We start from the raw sequence: 18,134 nt of genomic DNA, 5'->3' as shown, positions 1-18,134 counted from the left end.
CGGCGTGCGGGGGAGCCGCCGCCGAGCCGCAGCCAGAGCTGGAGCCGGAGCCGGAGCGAGCCCGCCCCGGGGGGAGGGCGAGGGCGGCGAGCCATGACGGGCGGCGGCGCGGCGTTCCGCCGTCGGTGCTAGAGGGCGACCGCGGGGCGCGGAGCCCGCCTGGCTCGGCGGCGCGGAGCGCGGAGGCAGCGCGGAGGGGCCGCCGCCGCCGCCGCCGCCGCCATGGGCAACGCGGGGAGCGTGGACGCGCAGCAGACGGAGTTGAGGGCGCACAGCGTGCCCCTCAAGCTGCCCATGCCCGAGCCCGGCGAGCTGGAGGAGCGCTTCGCCGTCGTGCTGGTGAGCGCCGGCCCCATTGTCTGGGGGCAGCGGGTCGGGCCGCCGCGTTCCGCTGGCCGAGGGGGCCGGCGAGGAGCGGCGGGGCCCCGCGGCCGGGCCGGGGGGGGCGGCGTGCGCGGAGCCGGGGGCGGCCGGTGCGCGGCGGGGAAGCGGGGAAAAGTTGGAGGCGGAGGCGGGGGCTGCCCCGCCGCGCTCTCCCCTCGGCGGCGGCCGCCCCGGCCCCGCCGCGGACCCGCGGCACAGGTGGGCTCGGCGGGGCGGCGAGGTGCGGCCCGGCCGGGGGCGGCGGGGCGAGGGAGGGGAGCGGAGCGGGGGCCCGGCGTGTGCGCCGGCTGCGGCTCTTTGTCTGGGAGCCCCCGGCCAGCCGCCTTCCCCCGAGCCGAGGCGGTTCCCTGCTCCGGGCTCTGGCCGCCTCCTCGGGGGCGAAGCCGTGCGGAGCCCGCGGCCGCTTGACCCGCCCGTCGCGGGGGGGAGCGGGGCCGGTGCGGGGAGCAGCGCTGCGGCCTCGCCTCGGCCTGGCGGCTTCCAGCAGCCCGGGCTGGAAGGGGCCCGCGGCCTGGGGCCGGCTGAGGGGCGCCGGGCCCCCCCCCGGGACACACCGGGCTCCCCCCCCCCCCCCCCGGGACACACCGGGCTCCCCCCCCCGCCGGGACACACCGGGCTCCCCCCCCCCCCGCCGGGACACACCGGGCTCCCCCCCCCCGCCGGGACACACCGGGCTCCCCCCCCCCCCCGCCGGGACACACCGGGCTCCCCCCCCCCCGCCGGGACACACCGGGCTCCCCCCCCCCCCGCCGGGACACACCGGGCTCCCCCCCCCCCGCCGGGACACACCGGGCTCCCCCCCCGGGACACACCGGGCTCCCCCTCCCCGGTACAAGCGTGCGGGTCACCCGGGGCCGGGCTGCTGGCGTTTCTGTGGGGCGCTGGGTTTTGTTTCGCTCCTTTCCCCTCACCTGAGGAGCAGGACGGACTCGGTGTGTGAGATCGCCTTCCCAGGAGAGCTTTCCGAGGAAGGGCAGTGCTTCCCGGGCGCTGCGCGGCAGACCTCCTGTCCCCATCCAGGTATCCGAGTGGCGCAAATAGACCGTGACCACCCATCTGTTCTTCCATGCCCTCCTTACTTTTGGGCAACCTTTACGTGAAACACGGAAGCTGGGGAGGAGAGCGAGTAAAACCCATGTGTGCACCATGCCCTGCGGTCCCCGTGACGCCCTGTGAAACCCGGCGAGGCGAGCTGTCGCGGGAGTAATTCCCATATCAGATACCGGAGCGACTCCCCTGGCACGTGAAATGCTCCTGGTGCTGGGCGAGGATTCACGAACTGGTGTGTGTTGGGGATTATTTCTGGTTAGACCCAATTAGATTATCATGTCTGAGAAAAGAATAAGCCTATTCAGTCAGGAACCCCCACTGACGAGCCAAATGGCGAGTGAGATGTTACGATTATTAGGCACAGTGGAAAAAGCCTGATCTCGCATTGCTCGTGTCAGGGGAAACCCGTGGTTGTTTTACAGACGGGCGATGCCCCCGCGAGCAGGGCATCGCTCAGAATCGAGCCTTGGGTCATCTGAACCTGCCAGAAGGGTGCCTGGCTTATCTGCGTGCATGGTCTGTGGGAGAAAATGAGTGGGTTTGAGTTAGGACCGATGGATTAGATCAGTAAAAGGAAGAGACATCGTTTGGGAAAGCAGAGTGCTTCGGATACGTATAACGTAAACCCGGGAGATAGCAGCACCATGCTTGTAATTTCTTGAGGTACTTGAAAGGAGTAGATGCCATCTGCTTTTAGAAGATGGACTTAAATTAAGGGTCAGAGGATGAGTGCTGTAGCTTTGCTGGAAGGAGCGGCAGGCCGTGCAGACGTGTGGCTGTAGAAACGGGAGGTTGGATGGCCGGCTCTGGTTGGGAGGAGCTGCAAGATGGGGCCCAAACACCGCTGCTGGAACAGCCAAAACTCGCCTTCAGCCTGTTCTCAAAGCCAGCCGGGGATGGCTGGTGTTTGTTGCAGCTTCCAGGAAATATCTGACCATTTTATGAAAGAATAAACTCCTAGGCTGTTATTATTTTGTTTTCTCTGTGGCTCTGAGGGGAAGATGACTGTGCCACTGGTCAAACCCCAGAATGGGCTAGGCAGTAGAACAGCAGGGATTAATGGGAAAGGAATGGCAGTCGGGGGGAAAAAAGATGAGGAATTTTTTCTGTAGGGAGAGAGGATTTGTCAGGAGATGAGGGTATGAAGAAGGAGATGCTGAAGGTTAGAGGACTAAATTTCACCTTCTTTACGCGCTGTCTTAAGAAATTAGCCTGGCACAAGCGTTGCTCACGCACTCGGAGAGCCCTGGTGAGGTCCCGAGGGGCTTTCCTGACAATAGCAATTTTCGTACCGCTAATGAAATTTCCAGGACTGTTCTTGACATTGATGAACATGCAGCTCGGTTGAGTTGCAGCCACGTGCAGGTATACAGTCACCGTGCTGAGCGGTTTGTCTCCATTTCTGTATGTAAAGAGTGGGGCCATGCGGGAAAAGGTTCCTCCTGTGCAGCCTCACAAAAGTATTTTTAAGTTTTACTCGTCTCTCCTTGTGCCAAACCAGCACAGTGAGCTGTAGCTCTCTGAAACACGTGAGTGTCCGTGAGGAGAGCGCAGGTTTGTCGCATTTTTACTGCGAGTGCCGTGACGTTGACTGTTGTTTTTATTTTTTCCGCTTTGAACGTACTCTCCTGATCTTCTCCAGGAGCTCTGCGGTCTCTTCGGCAAGGGGATGGATGAGCAGCGGTGCGCCTGGAGGCGATGCACGTGTGTGCTAGCTTGCATTTGCCAGGTTGTTAGCAGCCTTAGTCTTGAGGAAGATCTCTGGTGAAGTAGTTTGTCCACTTCAGATGTACATAGTCACCTTGCTGCCTCCATGGTTAGCCTTGCTCTTTGAGGTTTGAGCTGCATAAATTGCAGGAGATGATGGGAAGTGCTCCAGGTCACGCTTTTTCGGTGAAGCTCTCAAATCTAACTGTGCTAATGCGCTCCTCCACTCTGTAACCGTGCCATCGGCATTACCGAGGACGCGCCAAGCACGCGTGCGGCAGTGCTCAACCAAGGTGGACGACAGTGAGGCCGGGTCTGGCTGTGTCACACCTCTTGGTCTGTCGGGCAAATAACATGAGAGGATTTTCCCTGTGGATCTATGTCTCCTGGTACTGTTTTTGGGACTGGTGTAGTAAACGTGCTTCACTGGCTTGTTTGCTGCATTGAGATTTGTGCTCGTGTCTCCTACTGAGGACGAGGGTCGGTCTGTCTGTGCGTTTCAGGAAGACATCATATTTGATGGGAGATTCTTCAAGGAGAAAAATGTGGAGGATAACCCAAGAGAGATCCAGGTTTCTGTCTGTAAGCTAAGTGTTGGTTTTTTCCATCATAGAATCCGAGAATCACTTAGGTTGGAAAGCACCTTTAAGATCATCCAGTCCAACCATTAACCTAACACTACCACGTCCACCACTAAACTAAGTGGTGGTAATAAATATAGAGTAAATAATTAATTTCATGTTTCCTGAATTGGTGGCTGGATTAGTTTTTAATGAAAGTGAAATAGAACAGAATCATTAAGGTTGGAAAGGCCCTCTAAGATCATCAGTCCAACCGTCAACCCAACACCCCCATGCCCACTAAACCATGTCTCCAAGTGCCACGTCTACCCATGTTTTGAACACATCCTCTCAAACTGATATGAATTCCCCCCTTTTGGTAGGAAGTGTGAAATTATTCCCTTAGTTTCAAGTTTACTCAAGGGTTTAAAGTCCAGTGAAGAGGCGGTGTGTTATTGCCACCAAGTTCCCGATTTGCCCATGAGGGGTGCCGGATAAACCGAGAGCCAGCTCCCAGCTCTGGCGCTGACTTTGGGTGCTCCTTGGGTGCACGTCTGCAGGAACCTCCTGCCGCTGTCCCTTCCCCAACGTGCTCGCTTTTCCTCCTCAGCTGTGTTGGATTTTTTTCCCTGGCTTTCTCCTTCGGACACATGGGGCGAGTGTGCATAAATCATGAATTCTGGTAACCAACCCTAGTTTATTGCAGAGGAAGCCATTGTTCAGCGTGTGTGAGCGCCGTTGCAAACCAAGCGTGCCGAACGCGTCCGTAGACATTATGGCACCGCCGTCCGATGCAGCCGGTCGCGAGTTTGGAGATGCTGGGGGGGTAAAAGCCAGGCGTCCAGCTCCTGCAGCAGGGTGGTCTTTCTCTGAACCGGTAACGGAGTTGCACGTTTGCAAATGACACATGGTTTGGAGGAAGCAGCCAGGACAGAGTTGGCAGGGTAAATTGTTGCCTAATGAGCTGTGATTGACATAATTTGACTGCTGGATTACAAATCTGCGGTGAGGTTAACAGGAAATATCCTCTTACCCCTACCAAGTGGTGTTTCATTTTACAACGGAGTCTTCTGTGCCCGGTCCCGTAGGATGGAGGGAAGCGTCTGAAGGGAGAGGGGAGCGTGGAGGAAGGAGGTGTTTCTGCCGTCCCGCGCCCGGCCCTGCTGTGCTCTGTCATCGGTTGAACGTGATGGTGCCTACCTGGAGGCAGGGCATCAGCTCTGCTTCTGTTGAACGCATGCGAGGCTTTGCCGGTAGGAACTTCTTCGTTCCGCTAGAATTGCCTTCTTCGCAGTGGATTTTGTCCGAGCATCGTTTTCCGTACCAGTGAAGGGAGTTTTAGTGTCTATTGCTAAAGAATTTGAAAGCTCAATGTGAAAACTCTGTAACATTTCCCAGCTGCTTTCCATTCCTCTTCCTAATCCTCTATCAAATATATTATGCGTTGTTTTATAATATATACGGTTTAGAGTCTGCAAATCATTAAAGAGCATGACATGGTTGCAGGAGGTATCCCTCGCTTCGGTGGGGTTGGTGGGGCACTGGATTCCTTGTTGTAATTCCTAAATTTGAACAGAACTGTCGTGGGATAAATTTCAATTGAGATCCTGTACTCTCATATCAGGCATAATTTGTATTGGTTTTGTGGAATTTGAAGGCAATACTATGGAAGTTAAGAGTCACTAAATTAGATTTAGGAACAACCTTCAGGAAAAGGAGATTTCTAAAATTCAAATATTGAAAAGACCTGTTTTGTTCTCTTGTTCAGGCCTCATCTCTGAGAGGCTTCTGCCCCTGAGCTCTTTCCTCAAGGTCTTGTTTAAATGATTTCAGCAATGACACCTTTTGCTTGAAGAAGCAATCTAATAAATCATGTTGTTAAATATATGTATTTCTGAAGGGTTAGATTCACGGAGTGAAGTAGTGCTTGGTGGTGACACATCTGTCGAGCTGCCTTGTAAATCAGTAGATGGCATTTGTAAGCTTTGCCACCTAAATATGACAGGAGAATATTTTTGTAAAACTATTTTTTGTTTAGTTTTGAGTGTCTGGAATACCAGGAGACCATGGTGGGTATTTAGCTACTAGCAAGTTAGTCGCATTCCTAGAGTTAATTTCAGATCCTGGAAACCTGGAAGACTTAAAAAATGGCTAAGCTGATGTAGATGCACGTATTTTTTCTGTGTACCATTTTTCCATACAAAATAATCTCCTTAATTTATAGAATCATAGAATCCTAGAATTGTTTAGGTTGGAAAAGACCTTTAAGATCATCCAGTCCAACCATTAACCTGACACTACCAAGTCCACACTAAACCAGTCAAGGGTAGACCAGACTGAACCATGTCCCCAAGTGCCACCTCTGCCCGTTTTTTGAACACTTCCAGGGATGGGGACTCCCCCACCTCTCTGGGCAGCCTGTTCCAGTGCTTGACCACCCTTTCTGTAAAGAAATTTTTCCTAATTTCCAACCTAAACCTCCCCTGGCGCAGCTTGAGCCCATCTCCTCTCGTCCCATCGCTGTTCCTTGGGAGCAGAGCCCAGCACCCCCTCCCTGCCCCCTCCTGCCAGGAGCTGCAGAGCGATCAGGTCTCCCCTCAGCCTCCTCTTCTCCAGGCTGAACACCCCCAGCTCCCTCAGCCGCTCCCCACCAGCCCTGTGCTCCACACCCTGCCCCAGCTCCGCTGCCCTTCTCTGGACACGCTCCAGCACCCCAATGTCCTCCTTGTAGTGAGGGGCCCAGTCGGGCTATAATGATGGAGGTATGAACCTGTTCTGTCAAACTGCCCGTGTCACTTGGTCATAAGCTCCGAACTGAGAGAAGGTAGTAGGCTTTTTATCAAAAAACCCATGTGAAAGGGGTGGCAGTTTGAAGGCCACGCAGCCTCTCCCGCTCCCCAAAGGGCCTGGGCTGTCCCAGGAGGGGGCTGGCAGGGGTGTCTCGGGTGGGTGTGAAAGCCTGAATCTGCAAACCCGGTTATGGTAATGACAGCAAAGAGGTTTTTTAATCCTTCCTGTGCTGTGTGCGGTATAAACCCATCATCATGTTGTATTTCCTTGCAAATTGCTCCATGCTTTTGTCTAAGGCGAACAACAACAGGTCAATCAACCTCTTAAGGCAGAAAACAAAACGGGGTGAGAAACGTGCGCATCTATGAACGTGGGAGGATTGTTACTCTTTTTTCCCTTAGGTGTGCGTAGGGGCGTTTTTGTGGTACAGACCCTGTCTTCTGTCTGCAGCCCCCCGGGTGTGCAGGGCTCTGGGGAGGACCCCGCAGCCGCTGCGCGTGGTGGCTGGAGTCATAGAATCCTAGAGTCGTTTAGGTTGGAAAAGACCTTTAAGATCATCCAGTCCAACCATTAACCTTGCAGGACAAGGAGTAATGGATTTAAACTAAAGGAGAATAAATTTAGACTCATAGAATCATAGAATCGTTTAGGTTGGAAAAGCCCTTTAAGATCACCCAGTCCAACCATTCACCTACACTACCAAGTCCACACTAAACCAATCAAGGGTAGACCAGACTGAACCATGTCCCCAAGTGCCACCTCTGCCCGTTTTTTGAACCCCTCCAGGGATGGGGACTCCCCCACCTCTCTGGGCAGCCTGTTCCAATGCTTGACCACCCTTTCCGTAAAGAAATTTTTCCTAATTTCCAACCTCCCCTGGCGCAGCTTAAAGACTGGCTATAAGGAAGAAATGTTTTACAGTGAGGGTGGTGAGGCGCTGGCCCAGGTTGCCCAGAGAGGCGGTGGAGGCCCCATCCCTGGCACCATCCCAGGCCAGGCTGGACGGGGCTCTGAGCACCCTGGGCTGGTTAAAGCTGTCCCTGGCACTGCAGGGGCTGGGCTGGGGGGGCTCTGAAGGGCCCTGCCCACCCAAAGCATTCCATGATTCTGTGATTCTAACGCTACCAAGTCCACCACTAAACCAATTAAGGGTAGACTAATGATTTCATGTTTCCTGGTGTGGTGGCTGGGTTATTTTTCAGTCCCATGCTTCTTCTGGGGTGGTTAGCTCACGGCGGGGTGAGGTCCTTACCCTGGCTGTGCTATGGCTTGCGTGCGGTGACCCTTGGGCTCGCAGGGCCATCCATCCCTCCTGCCTGTGCTCAATTCCTCCCGCCGACAGCTGGCAGACCCCCTGCCTTTACCCTTAACCAGCACCATCATCCTTCCTCCAGTGCGCTGAAGCGTTATCAAGCATCTCTATCAACTTCCTTAACCTTGTGTGCAAGATAAAGTGGTGGTTGGTTTTTTTTTTTTTTTTTTATTTTGTTTTCACAAGCAAGGCCATGCAAAACTTGGCCCCGAGGTGTTAAATGGTCTCTTCTGTGGCACTGTATGTAGTGGGCGATGCTAGGGAAAGAATTTGAGAGGCCAAAATGGCATTCGGAGTTTACAAGTTGATCTTAAATAAAACAGTAGCTGTTGAATTTTTTTTGATCGATGACTGAATGACTTGGAGCCACTGGAGTCTGCCTGTAGTCCTTCATTTAAAAATAAAAATCATTTTAGCTTTTCATGCTGCATGAAAAGGTATTAAAGTCTACAGAACCTTTTTTTGTTTCCCCCCCCCCCCCCCCCCCGAATAGAAAAAGCCAGCAGAAACACAAAACCAAACAAAAATGTTTGATTTCCCCTATGTGTTTGTTCAAAAGTACACGGTGGTATCTGTTGTTTTTATTATATTTTTGCATCATTTGGCAAAGATTGTAAATTTTTCAGGCAACTTTTTAAAGAGTCCAAATCCTTTTGAAAATTAGACAGCTGTCTGAAGGTATGCATGCTAATTATCAACCCATGGCCTTTGCTTGTATGGCTACTTAAGAGAAGAAGGGGAGCACTTGTCCCTGCTGGAGTCTGGGTGCTGGGTGCTCCTTACAGCTGCAAAAGGGACCGGTCTGGTGCTTCGTCTCAGATCAACGCCGCCTCTGTTTTTAATAGGGTCTGGGCAGTCGTTTTCTCTCCTTTTGACGTCTGCACCTGCTGAATAAAAGAAATTTTTTTCCCCAGTCTGTTGGAAAAGGTGGTTTAAATCTGTCATCTTGGTCTGTCAGTTCGTAGCTAAGGGACCGAAAGACCCTACAGGAGTAGCTGGTTTTTTTCCTCATTAGTTGTAGCTTGGAATACATCCTAAAGTGAAACCAAGCTTTGACATTCACTTTCTGATCTTTTGTTTGGTCATTGGGGTGTTAATAAAAGGTAAACCTAGTGCCAGTTCCTGCTTTTTCCCCCAAATACATTTTTAGTCTTGAGCTTTCAGCATTTCTGCTTGTTTTTTCAGTCTTGTTGCTGTTCTTCTTCCAACTGGGTAACAGAGAAGTGAGAACAAATACAGCCTACCATTCGTTTTTAGAAGTGGAAAATCCCTGTGATTGATTTCAGTTTTGTTTTTGCCTTTCTCTACTGACCCAACTGCTGGTCTTTCTGCACCGTGTGATATTTGCTTTTGATAAGCAGTTTCTTCTTCCCCCCCTCGCCCCGGGGAAGGGGCCCACAGGGCGGGTTTGTGCTCCACTGGCACCATCGCTACTGACGGCCAGATGAGATGGTCCCACGTCAGCGCTGATGCCCCGTGCTGACTTGTAGCATGAGTGAGGAAGTTAAATCGGCCTCTTCGGTTTTGCTGCAGATTCTGCTGCGCAAGTTATTGTCAGGAGCCAGCGGCGTCCCTCGGTAGAGTTTAGTGCTGTTGGCAGCGTGGCTCGCTGATGTGCTTCGGCGTGCGAGGGGACGCGTCTGGCAGATGTCGGTGAGCTGACTTGTGCCTAAGCAAATGTGAAGCTTCATGTGAAAGGGCGTCATCAACCTGACTCTTTCTGAGCTCCTTTTAAGCCAAGGCGCTAACAGGACACTCTTAAATAGAGTGTTCTCAGAGAACAGAAACTGCAAATTTAAAATTGTTTAAAAAATGGTAAGGTCTTTGTCCTGCTTATAGTTTTCAAGGGTGGTCTTTCAGGAGAGAGAGAATCATCGAATCGTTTAGGTTGGAAAAGACCTTTAAGATGGCCCAGTCCAACCATTAACCTACACTGCCAAGGATTATGAAGGATGAAGATGGTGAAACGGGCCTGGAAGTCACACCAGCATCCCTGCGGCCGCCCCGTGCCTTGCTTGCAGACCTCCTCCTCGGCTCGATTCAGTCGGGCAGGGAAGGCTGATGCCCGGCTCTGCCCGGAGGAAGCCGTGGAGGAGCACATGCCTGCGCTGCCATCGTGACCTTGCACGGAGCGGGAGCTGAAGAGCTCTCCACAGCGCGATGAAATGAATTATGCAAAACATGCTAATGCAGCAACGCTCTTCGGCTCCAGTTTATTTTTAAGCATCTGGGCTGCCTCTTGAGTTTGAATTAAGCACATTATGATCAGGATCAAAATACTTTCCAGTGCAGGAAGCCATAAAGAAAACCGCAAGAGAAGCGGTTGTTTTTCCCGGTCCCTTTTGGGAGGTGTGCGTGACGGCAGAAGGCACGGCTGTTTCAGACAGGCTTTGCAGGGTGGCAGTTGATCCCCCGGGAATGCTTGTGGATGGAGCGTGCCCCGCTCCGGAGGGTTTTCTGACTGCTGAGAAAAATGCAGTAATAGAGGTAAACGTGATTTTCTCTGGGAACCGGAGATTAGACCTTAAAACTAACTGAGGAGCAAAAGCGTACGCGTATGCTGCCTGTTCTGAGGGGAGCAGTTTGAAAGCCGCTTCCAGGCAGCGGCAGCGAAGCAGCCGTTCCAGCTGCTGGAAGACTTTTGCGGCGAGCAGTGTCCAGCCACGTTTTAGACAAACTGAGCTGAATTATTGTTTGTTTTCTTCTCTTTGTTTGTTTGGAAGAGTCCGTCTGGGAATTTGGGATGGGAAATAAGTGACACCAACTCATTCGGTTTGATTTATAACTGTGTTTAAAAAAAAAAAAAAAATATCTAGCCCAAGCCTCCAGCATTTAGGAGCTGCAGCATCAGTGGAGCCAAAGGCCGCAGCCTGCTAGTCAGGTAGAAGCAGCACTTTCAGCTGCTGTCGCTTAAAAAGCAGCAATTCCCCATTTATCACATCCTGCCAAATCCCATTCTGAAAGGTCAGTGTAGTAAATAGAGCAGGTTTTTAGCGCTTGGACTTCATACGATTGCACCGCTTGACCCTGAAGGGCTGTGCTCTTACCCACGGAGCATCGCCGCTGGGAAATGCCCCGTTCCCAGGTACTTCTGCGAAGGGCTCCCGGATCTGTAGGCGGCAGAAGGTATGTGATGTGCGCCCCTGTTTTAATTCAGTGTTGTTTTACTTGCGCTGATTATTTTGACCTTGATCATCTGCTTTGTAGTTTTAATAACTCACGATGCACAACATTATATATGGATATATTGGAAAATATAAGCATTAATTTGGTCCAGGCTTTGTCTCTTCCTAAAATAGTCTTCCTGCCTTTCGCAAGTGTTTCACATGGCATAAAGACTTGGATAATGTATAACTTGCTCACGCTCTGTTGTAACTAACATACTGTAGAAATTTGACGTGTGTTCGTTTTCAATTTACCATGGGATCTCTAAGAAAACAAGTGTTTGTCTTCTGTAACTGTGCATCGTTAAACATATATTTGGGGAGGATATTCATAAAGCGACATAATAGCCGTATTGTATTGGAAATGAATGGTCTTCAGACGAGCGCTGCACGATGCGCGGACCTCCAGGACTCTGCATTGCAGCTCTTGAGAGCGACTGCGTGTGCTTGATCATGAGCTGGAGACGTGCCCAACCGCTTCCCGGCCGGAGCGTTGGAGAGGCAAGCGGGGACACCTCCGCACGGACACCCTGCGGCCATTTGCCCTGGGAACCGTCCTGCGATGTGCTGGGACCGCTCGGGTGACGGCAGGGAAAACTCCCATCTCGGAAGGATACTTGGGAAAACCCCTAGCAGATGTGAGTTCTCTTGTCACGTTGCCTGGGCAGCGCAGAGCGCGCCGTGTTGGCCATGGCTTGCTGCCCTGTCGGAAGCTGTATCCTGGTCCTGCAGGCAGAAGTGCTCGGTGACGGCAGCGGGAGCCCACGGAGCTGCCCTTGCCTTCTCCAGCGCTTGTGGCCTGTTCTGGCCGCTCTCCTCCATGCCGGTGTTGGCTGAGGGCAGAAGTTGCTCCTGGACAGAAGATCCTTGAGGCCTCCAGGAGCATATGAAGAAGTCTGAGGTTTTTTAGTGTATGTTTGGGTGTTGTGGGAGATATCTTAAAATAGAAGGGTTAGTGGGGTGGTTTTTTTGTTTGGGTTGGGTTTTTTTTTCTTTTTGGTGTTTTGTTTTTTTTTTTTTAAATATACATTATTTGGCCAGAAGTCATTTTACTATAAAAGGACTTGGGGTAAATGTAGATTGTACATCTGTTACTTGTTTGTCTGCGAAATGACTGTATGGTTGAGGCCAACAGCGAAGAATAGAGTTTTGCACAAATTGGCAAAGTTTCTGAAGTCTTTCAGAAGCCAGTAATTAAAATGAAGCACCAAATTGTTCGATCCAGAAATTCTGGTTGCTCGCCCATCTAATGCTCTGGCACGGCCTTCTACTGACTCCTTTCATTCTGCTTTCCACCTCGTGCGAGAGGCAAACGAGTAACGCGTGCCCACCTCCGGCAGTTCTGAAGCCAGCTGTTCCGGCAGAGGTAGGTCGCACCGTTATGGAAAGGGTCTGTGAAGCGATGGAGATAGCTTGGTGGAGTTTATACAGCAGTTTTCTGACAAGCATTTCTAATAATTTAATGTGTTTGGGAGTGCTTCAAAGGGCTTTCTGCCCAGCTCTGAGCCTTGCAAATACAGAAGATCAAATAAATTAGCTATCGCAAATATTTAACTTAAAGCGTGGTCCAATCGGAGCTTTGATGTCGCATGTGTATGTGAGAACCTCCGTGTATCTGTACACTCACACAGATAGGTTAGGCCAACGTTGTATTTGTCTCTTCTCCCAGACGTAATAAGCCTAATACTGCAAATCTAAATAATCGTGTTCCACCTTCCTAGGCAAGCACGTTACCTGGCGTCAAAATGAAATACGGCGTACAGAGTTTGACTGGGGAGCTGATGGTAAGGATGCCGTCTGAAACAAGGTGAACGTTCTTGAGAGAAGTTGGCCCTAAACAAATGTTTAAGTGGTATAGTCATGCTTCGGAGGATTGTGGCTGTAGAGCTGGCATGCCACCTCTACAAAACGCATTGGCTCGTAGGTTATCTTTCATTGCATTTGCATGAGGTGTTGCTTGATGGCCAACAACACTCTTCAGGTAAACTGAATGAAGTCAATTTGACGTAATGATAATTATTAAGGTGCACTGTGCATTGAGCCAGGAAGCGTTTGGTAATAGTTTTAATCCTTTGGTGATAGCATCTAGCTTACAGGTAACTCTGAATCGTTGTGAATCTCGTTCTCTAAAAATTGCAGCTTCTTAAAATAGTCTAGGAGTTGCCATGTCTTCTCAGCGATCCTCTCCCAGCGCACAGGGAAGCGGCAGCGTGTGTCTGCGAAAACGCAGTTCTGCTCCGTGTCAGAGCTTCAAGTACAAATGCCTGTTCTCTTGATCATGTAAATGAATATCTAAATGTGGCAGATGTACAGTATTCTTTTTGGTAAATAAACCAACAACTTTTGTACTTTACGGCATTTTTTCATTCATGAATCTTTCACAAGCCTCGCAGTGCTGCAGAGGAAGACGAGGAGTGAGCGTTAACACCTGGTACCTTTTGAAAAAGGAAGCCTGAATTGCTGTGAGCCCCCCAAAACTGAGCAGCAGGACGGAGATTAGAAATAATGTCTCTTAACTACCCAGCGCTTGCCGTAATCCCTGGGAAAAGAAAATGGGAATGCTGGCTGCCCTCCCCCTGTGAACATGTGTTTGACACATTGGGAAGCCCGCTGTGCGCCTCTCCAGCTCGCGTGGGGATCTGGGACGGGGCAGCTGGCATTTGGCTCTTTGAAGTCACCTTTGCAGGTCCGTGTCAGCTTTCCTTTAAAGGCTTTCATTTGTCTGGCTCGGTTTGCTAGATGCAGAAGCCGAGAGCAGCGTTTTAGTTTGTTTGTTTTCTGCTGTTTCAGGGCATCTTTGCTCTTTGATGTATCTAAAAAAAAAAATTCATTTTGTACTGGTTTTGGCTGGGACAGAGTTAATGGTTTTGTTTGCTTCTCACCGTCCCTTCCAGTTTTTAGTTTTCTGTTGTGTTCTGGAGGTGCGATGAGGTTTGTCCCTCTTTGTGTATGCACATGTGTATGAACTGAAACATCTCTTTTTGATGACCGCAAGGCGTATTTCAAAGATAGTTGGCCTGTGAGTCTGGATGAAGGTGGGAGAGATTACATTCATCCACAGATGCTTCAGTCTGAAAAAGCAGGTCGGCACGCAGAAGACCTCTCTCTTGGAGAAGTGAAGGCAGTATCAAAGCTGTGGTGGAACTTGTTTCGGGAGAGAAAACGATGATAAAAGGGGGTCGTGAGGGTCTGAAGAGTCATCTTGACTTGGAAATTAATTCTGTGTTTTTTATCAGTGGAAGAAAGACAAATTTCTTCTTTAATGTAGAGATGTGTGAGCGGGTGAATTATGTACACACGACACTGGGGGAAAATGCCTTTCTTTTAATTTTTTTTCAAATCCTTTTATATGAGAACCTGTAATACCTGGGGTAGATAGTCAACAGTGTTTTCCTTGTGCACGTTTACCTTGCTGAATGCGTTCGTGAAAAGAGAGACCTCTGACTCGCATCAAATGGCAAAAGAATGGGAGAAGAGAAATTTAGGAAGCTAAGTCTCAGACTTTGTACAGATTAAAATGAAGTGACCTTTCAGATCAGCACACGTGAAGGTTTACATGAGCAGGTATGTGACTGATGACATTTCCTCCTCGTGAGGCATCTCTCTTGCACGCAGTGAGTCTGCAAAAGCTTTGGACGGCAAATTGTTGGTACCGCGCCGTATCGTTACCACAGCTCTCCAGCTCTCTGGTTCGAGGCCATGGCTTGGTACGTGAGCAACCTAGATGTTTTCCAGAAATAAAGCTGTGCATACGCCTGTAAATCCAGCTATTGTTCAGACCAGAAGGCAGGTGGGCTTTCTCTGTACTAGAGAAGGATTTTGGCAGAGGATTAAGTGCTTCAATTAGAATATAAAAGAAATTGTGCAAGAGTTTACATGAGCTGAGTCCTTCGTGGTCAGCAGCAGCAGGATCCTTGATCGGCAAGCATGATGCGTTTCACAGAGCAGGGCAGGAAAAGCAGCTCGCAGTTTTCACATGCTGATAGCTGCTCCTGCATCCTCAGATACTGCGGTAATGGCAGAGGGCACTCAGTGCATCGTGAGCACGCTGGATTTTCAGTTAAGATGAGGAACTCGGATACCTACAAACGTGAGTGAGGCAAAAATTGATTAAGCATGAAATTCTTCTCTGGTGGTGAATTCTTGGTTGGCTCAGAGACAAAAGGTTGCACAACTGAAAGGGAAAAGTGCCTCTACTTAGAAAGCTCAGAGCTGTTGTTTGTTTGGCTTTGCTAATGCTTATTTTATGTCTGATGGCAAATCTTTGTGAAAAGTGAATTGTCCCTTCTGTGTAGCAAGTGGAGTGAAAACTACCCAGATGCACTTGTAAGGCATTCAGTAAATTGTTAAAATTGTTTTAGGTGCTCTGAGGAGGTGGTGACCCTTGAGGTGCGATAGCCCGGAGTATTACTTGTGTTTCTAGTACAGAGCACAGTTCTTGTATTGAAACAACCCAGGCAGTATAGATAAATAAGCATATAGATGTATAAATGCATTGAAAGAGAAAAAAGAGCACCTGTTGTAATATTTTTTTAAGTTTAACCTACAAGTTTATTTGGGTGCGTTCTCCCGATTGCTCCTGCTGTGCCAAAACGAATTCCACAGAAAAGACGTGCAAGGAGAAAACCACCTCCTCTTAACACCGAAAAAAATCCTATTTGGATTTATTCCATCTTCAGAAACGGTGGGTTTAGGAATTACTTGGTAGGAAGATATTCCTCGCGCGACAGCTCCGCATCCGTGGCGCGCACGTTGCGGCTGCCCAAGCGCCGCCTTTCCCAGCGGGGCCGGTGGCTGGCGGGAGAGCTGCGTGCCAGCGCTTTGCTGAGCCGTGGGCACCGCCGTTTACTGCAGCGAGAGCTCTTCTCACAAAGATACGTGTGAAAAAACAGGGAGTCTTTCGCTGAGCTGTAAAGCAGCGTAGCCAAAACACTGAGTAAGGCCTTGAGCGTGGCTGCTGTGACCCTGCTGAGCTGCTAGCGCGGCTGGCCTTGCGCTGTGCGATACCACGTCCGTGGGCACGTCTGCTGTTCCCCTGTGCAAGCTGTGTTTGCTGACCCTCCAACACGCAGTAACGACCTAATTTTGGTTTCCAGGTTGCTGCTACTTAACTCAAGGTGCTGGGGGCCTGGCTGTGGGCTGCTTCCTCCTCTTTCAATTAGCAGAGATTTTTAGTTTTCTGCTTATTCCCCTGATTACTGACTTTTGTGCTGAAACTTTCCCTTTCCTCACCAGAGCAGGAATCAGCAGCTATTGCAGCATCTCAGTGCACTGTGATAATAATAACGGCTTTAGATGGTGGTTAAAAGAGAGCAGATCCGTACATTTATGGATTTTCTGGCCAAGTGCATGCTTGTAGAATCCCAGAATCATTTAGGTTGGAAAAGCCCTTTAAGATCATCCAGTCCAACCATTAACCTACACTGCCAAGTCTACTCTAAGCCAATCAAGGGTAGACTAGGCTTAACCATGTCCCGAAGTGCCACATCTACCCGTTTTTTGAACACTTAAAATGCTTGGAGATGTCTGTGCAGGTCTCTCCCATAGGGACTTCGGAGAAGTTGTGCACAGCTGAGAGCGGAGTTTGGTCCTCAGCAAAGGCGGTGTTTGCATCGCTGTTACTGCCACGTTGGCTGCCAGCGCAGGACGGAGACTTTTTAAAATGGGGGAGATCTTAAAGTCTTTGTGTTTGCATCTTGCGCTCCAGGAGTTTGACCAGCATCTTCTAGCTCCCAAGCAGTGCTTTCTGGTGGGGTGGCCTTCGCTCCTGTTGAAGTGCCAGGCTTGCGGAGCAGGAGAGACCCAACAGGGCTCTCGAGGAGGGGGGCTTGCAAGCATTATTTATTACCCGTGTGGGAACCTTCAAGGCATTTTAGTACTTTCATGAGCGCTGGCCTAAATACAGACTTGGCTTTGGGTTGCTGTGCTTTGTTTGTGGATCCATGCAGCGATGTGGGAAGTGTTGCGGTCTTGCATGGAAAAGTTCGGAGGAGCTGGGCGGCAAGTTGGCACGTTCGGTATGTTTATTAGAAAAGCGAAGGGCACCCTAGCTTCATTGCAGGCATAGATTTTACATTAACAGGCCACTTCAAATGCGGCTGAGGTACTAACTTAGAGAGCAGCCTGCTCCATCTTCCCCCCCCAGTTATCTCGAAGGCATTTCTAACTTTGTGGGAGGGAATGTGGCTGGAGAAATATCAACATGCCATGAGCAAATACAGTTCATTAGAGAGCACAGTTTAAAATTTTTTGCATTAGTAGGAGGCTGAACTGTTGGTTCTGTCTTGTTTGTGTACTTGGTGGTGGATGGAGGGAGGGATCTTGCATACTGTGCGTTTGAGCAGCAGGGAGCAATTTGACAATATATAATAAAAATTCAACGTAATGATAAAGCGTCCCACAGCCGTGCCAGCCCCTGACTTGCTGGGGCAGCTCTCCCTTGCTGAGCACCGAGAGTTGCAGAGGAGGCTGGCATGGCTGCGGGAAGCAGTGCTCCTCTTCGGGGGATGCTGCGATTTAAAGAAGTGGCGTTTAACCGCATCTTCACTGATGCACTTATCTGGTCTGTCAGCTGAGGACGCCTGTCCTGTGATAAGCGATGCAATCTATGATGCCACGTTTTTCTCACGTTAGGATCCCTTTTCCACTCTTCGTTCTCTTTATTTTTGATGGGGGCAGCCTGTAGGTCACAAAGCAGCTGGGCTTTTTGAGCCTTGTCCCTGTGTTTTTGTCACGAGAACCCGGTGCTGTTTGCACATCGTCTTCGTAGCGTGCGTTAGTGCAGCATACGTTTTTGCAACTCTTGTGTAACCGTGATGCCATTTTTTCTGCTTTTATGTCACATTTATGATCTCTGGAAAATGTCACCAAATGTTTCAGCTGAATAAGAAATCAAAAGACAAGCCCTTTCTTTTTAGGATAATTGCCTGCCGTTGCTGCTTCCTCCCCAGGGAGTAAAAGCATTTGTACGGCCGTGGGCTCTGCCCGGTGCGGGTCTGTATCCCGCAGGCTCATCCAGGTGTTAAAATAGTCCTTGCAAGTGACCAGGCACGTGGATACGGGCCAACGCTGAAGGGTATTTGTCTTAAAAGCAGGATCTGCGTCTCCAGAACGGTTGCTCTGCCCCCGCTGGGTGCAGGTCTGAGCGGCTGGTTATTGGGCTGCGCC

At 50.5% G+C, this 18,134-nt stretch overlaps 1 protein-coding gene across 1 annotated transcript in view; it reads left to right on the top strand.

Annotated features, from left to right (window-relative positions):
• Positions 1-222: 222 nt before the first annotated feature.
• FMNL2 (formin like 2) overlaps positions 223-18,134 on the top strand; it is a 164,522-nt gene continuing 146,610 nt past the window's right edge. Inside the window, exon 1 of the mRNA XM_075710676.1 lies at positions 223-339. Coding sequence (XP_075566791.1) covers positions 223-339 — 117 coding nt within the window. The remainder of the gene's footprint in view (positions 340-18,134) is intronic.

This window comes from Pelecanus crispus, chromosome 5, assembly GCF_030463565.1.
Source record: "Pelecanus crispus isolate bPelCri1 chromosome 5, bPelCri1.pri, whole genome shotgun sequence".
Classification (NCBI taxonomy): Eukaryota; Metazoa; Chordata; class Aves; order Pelecaniformes; family Pelecanidae; genus Pelecanus; species Pelecanus crispus.
This window is presented reverse-complemented; position numbering and strand designations above follow the sequence as displayed.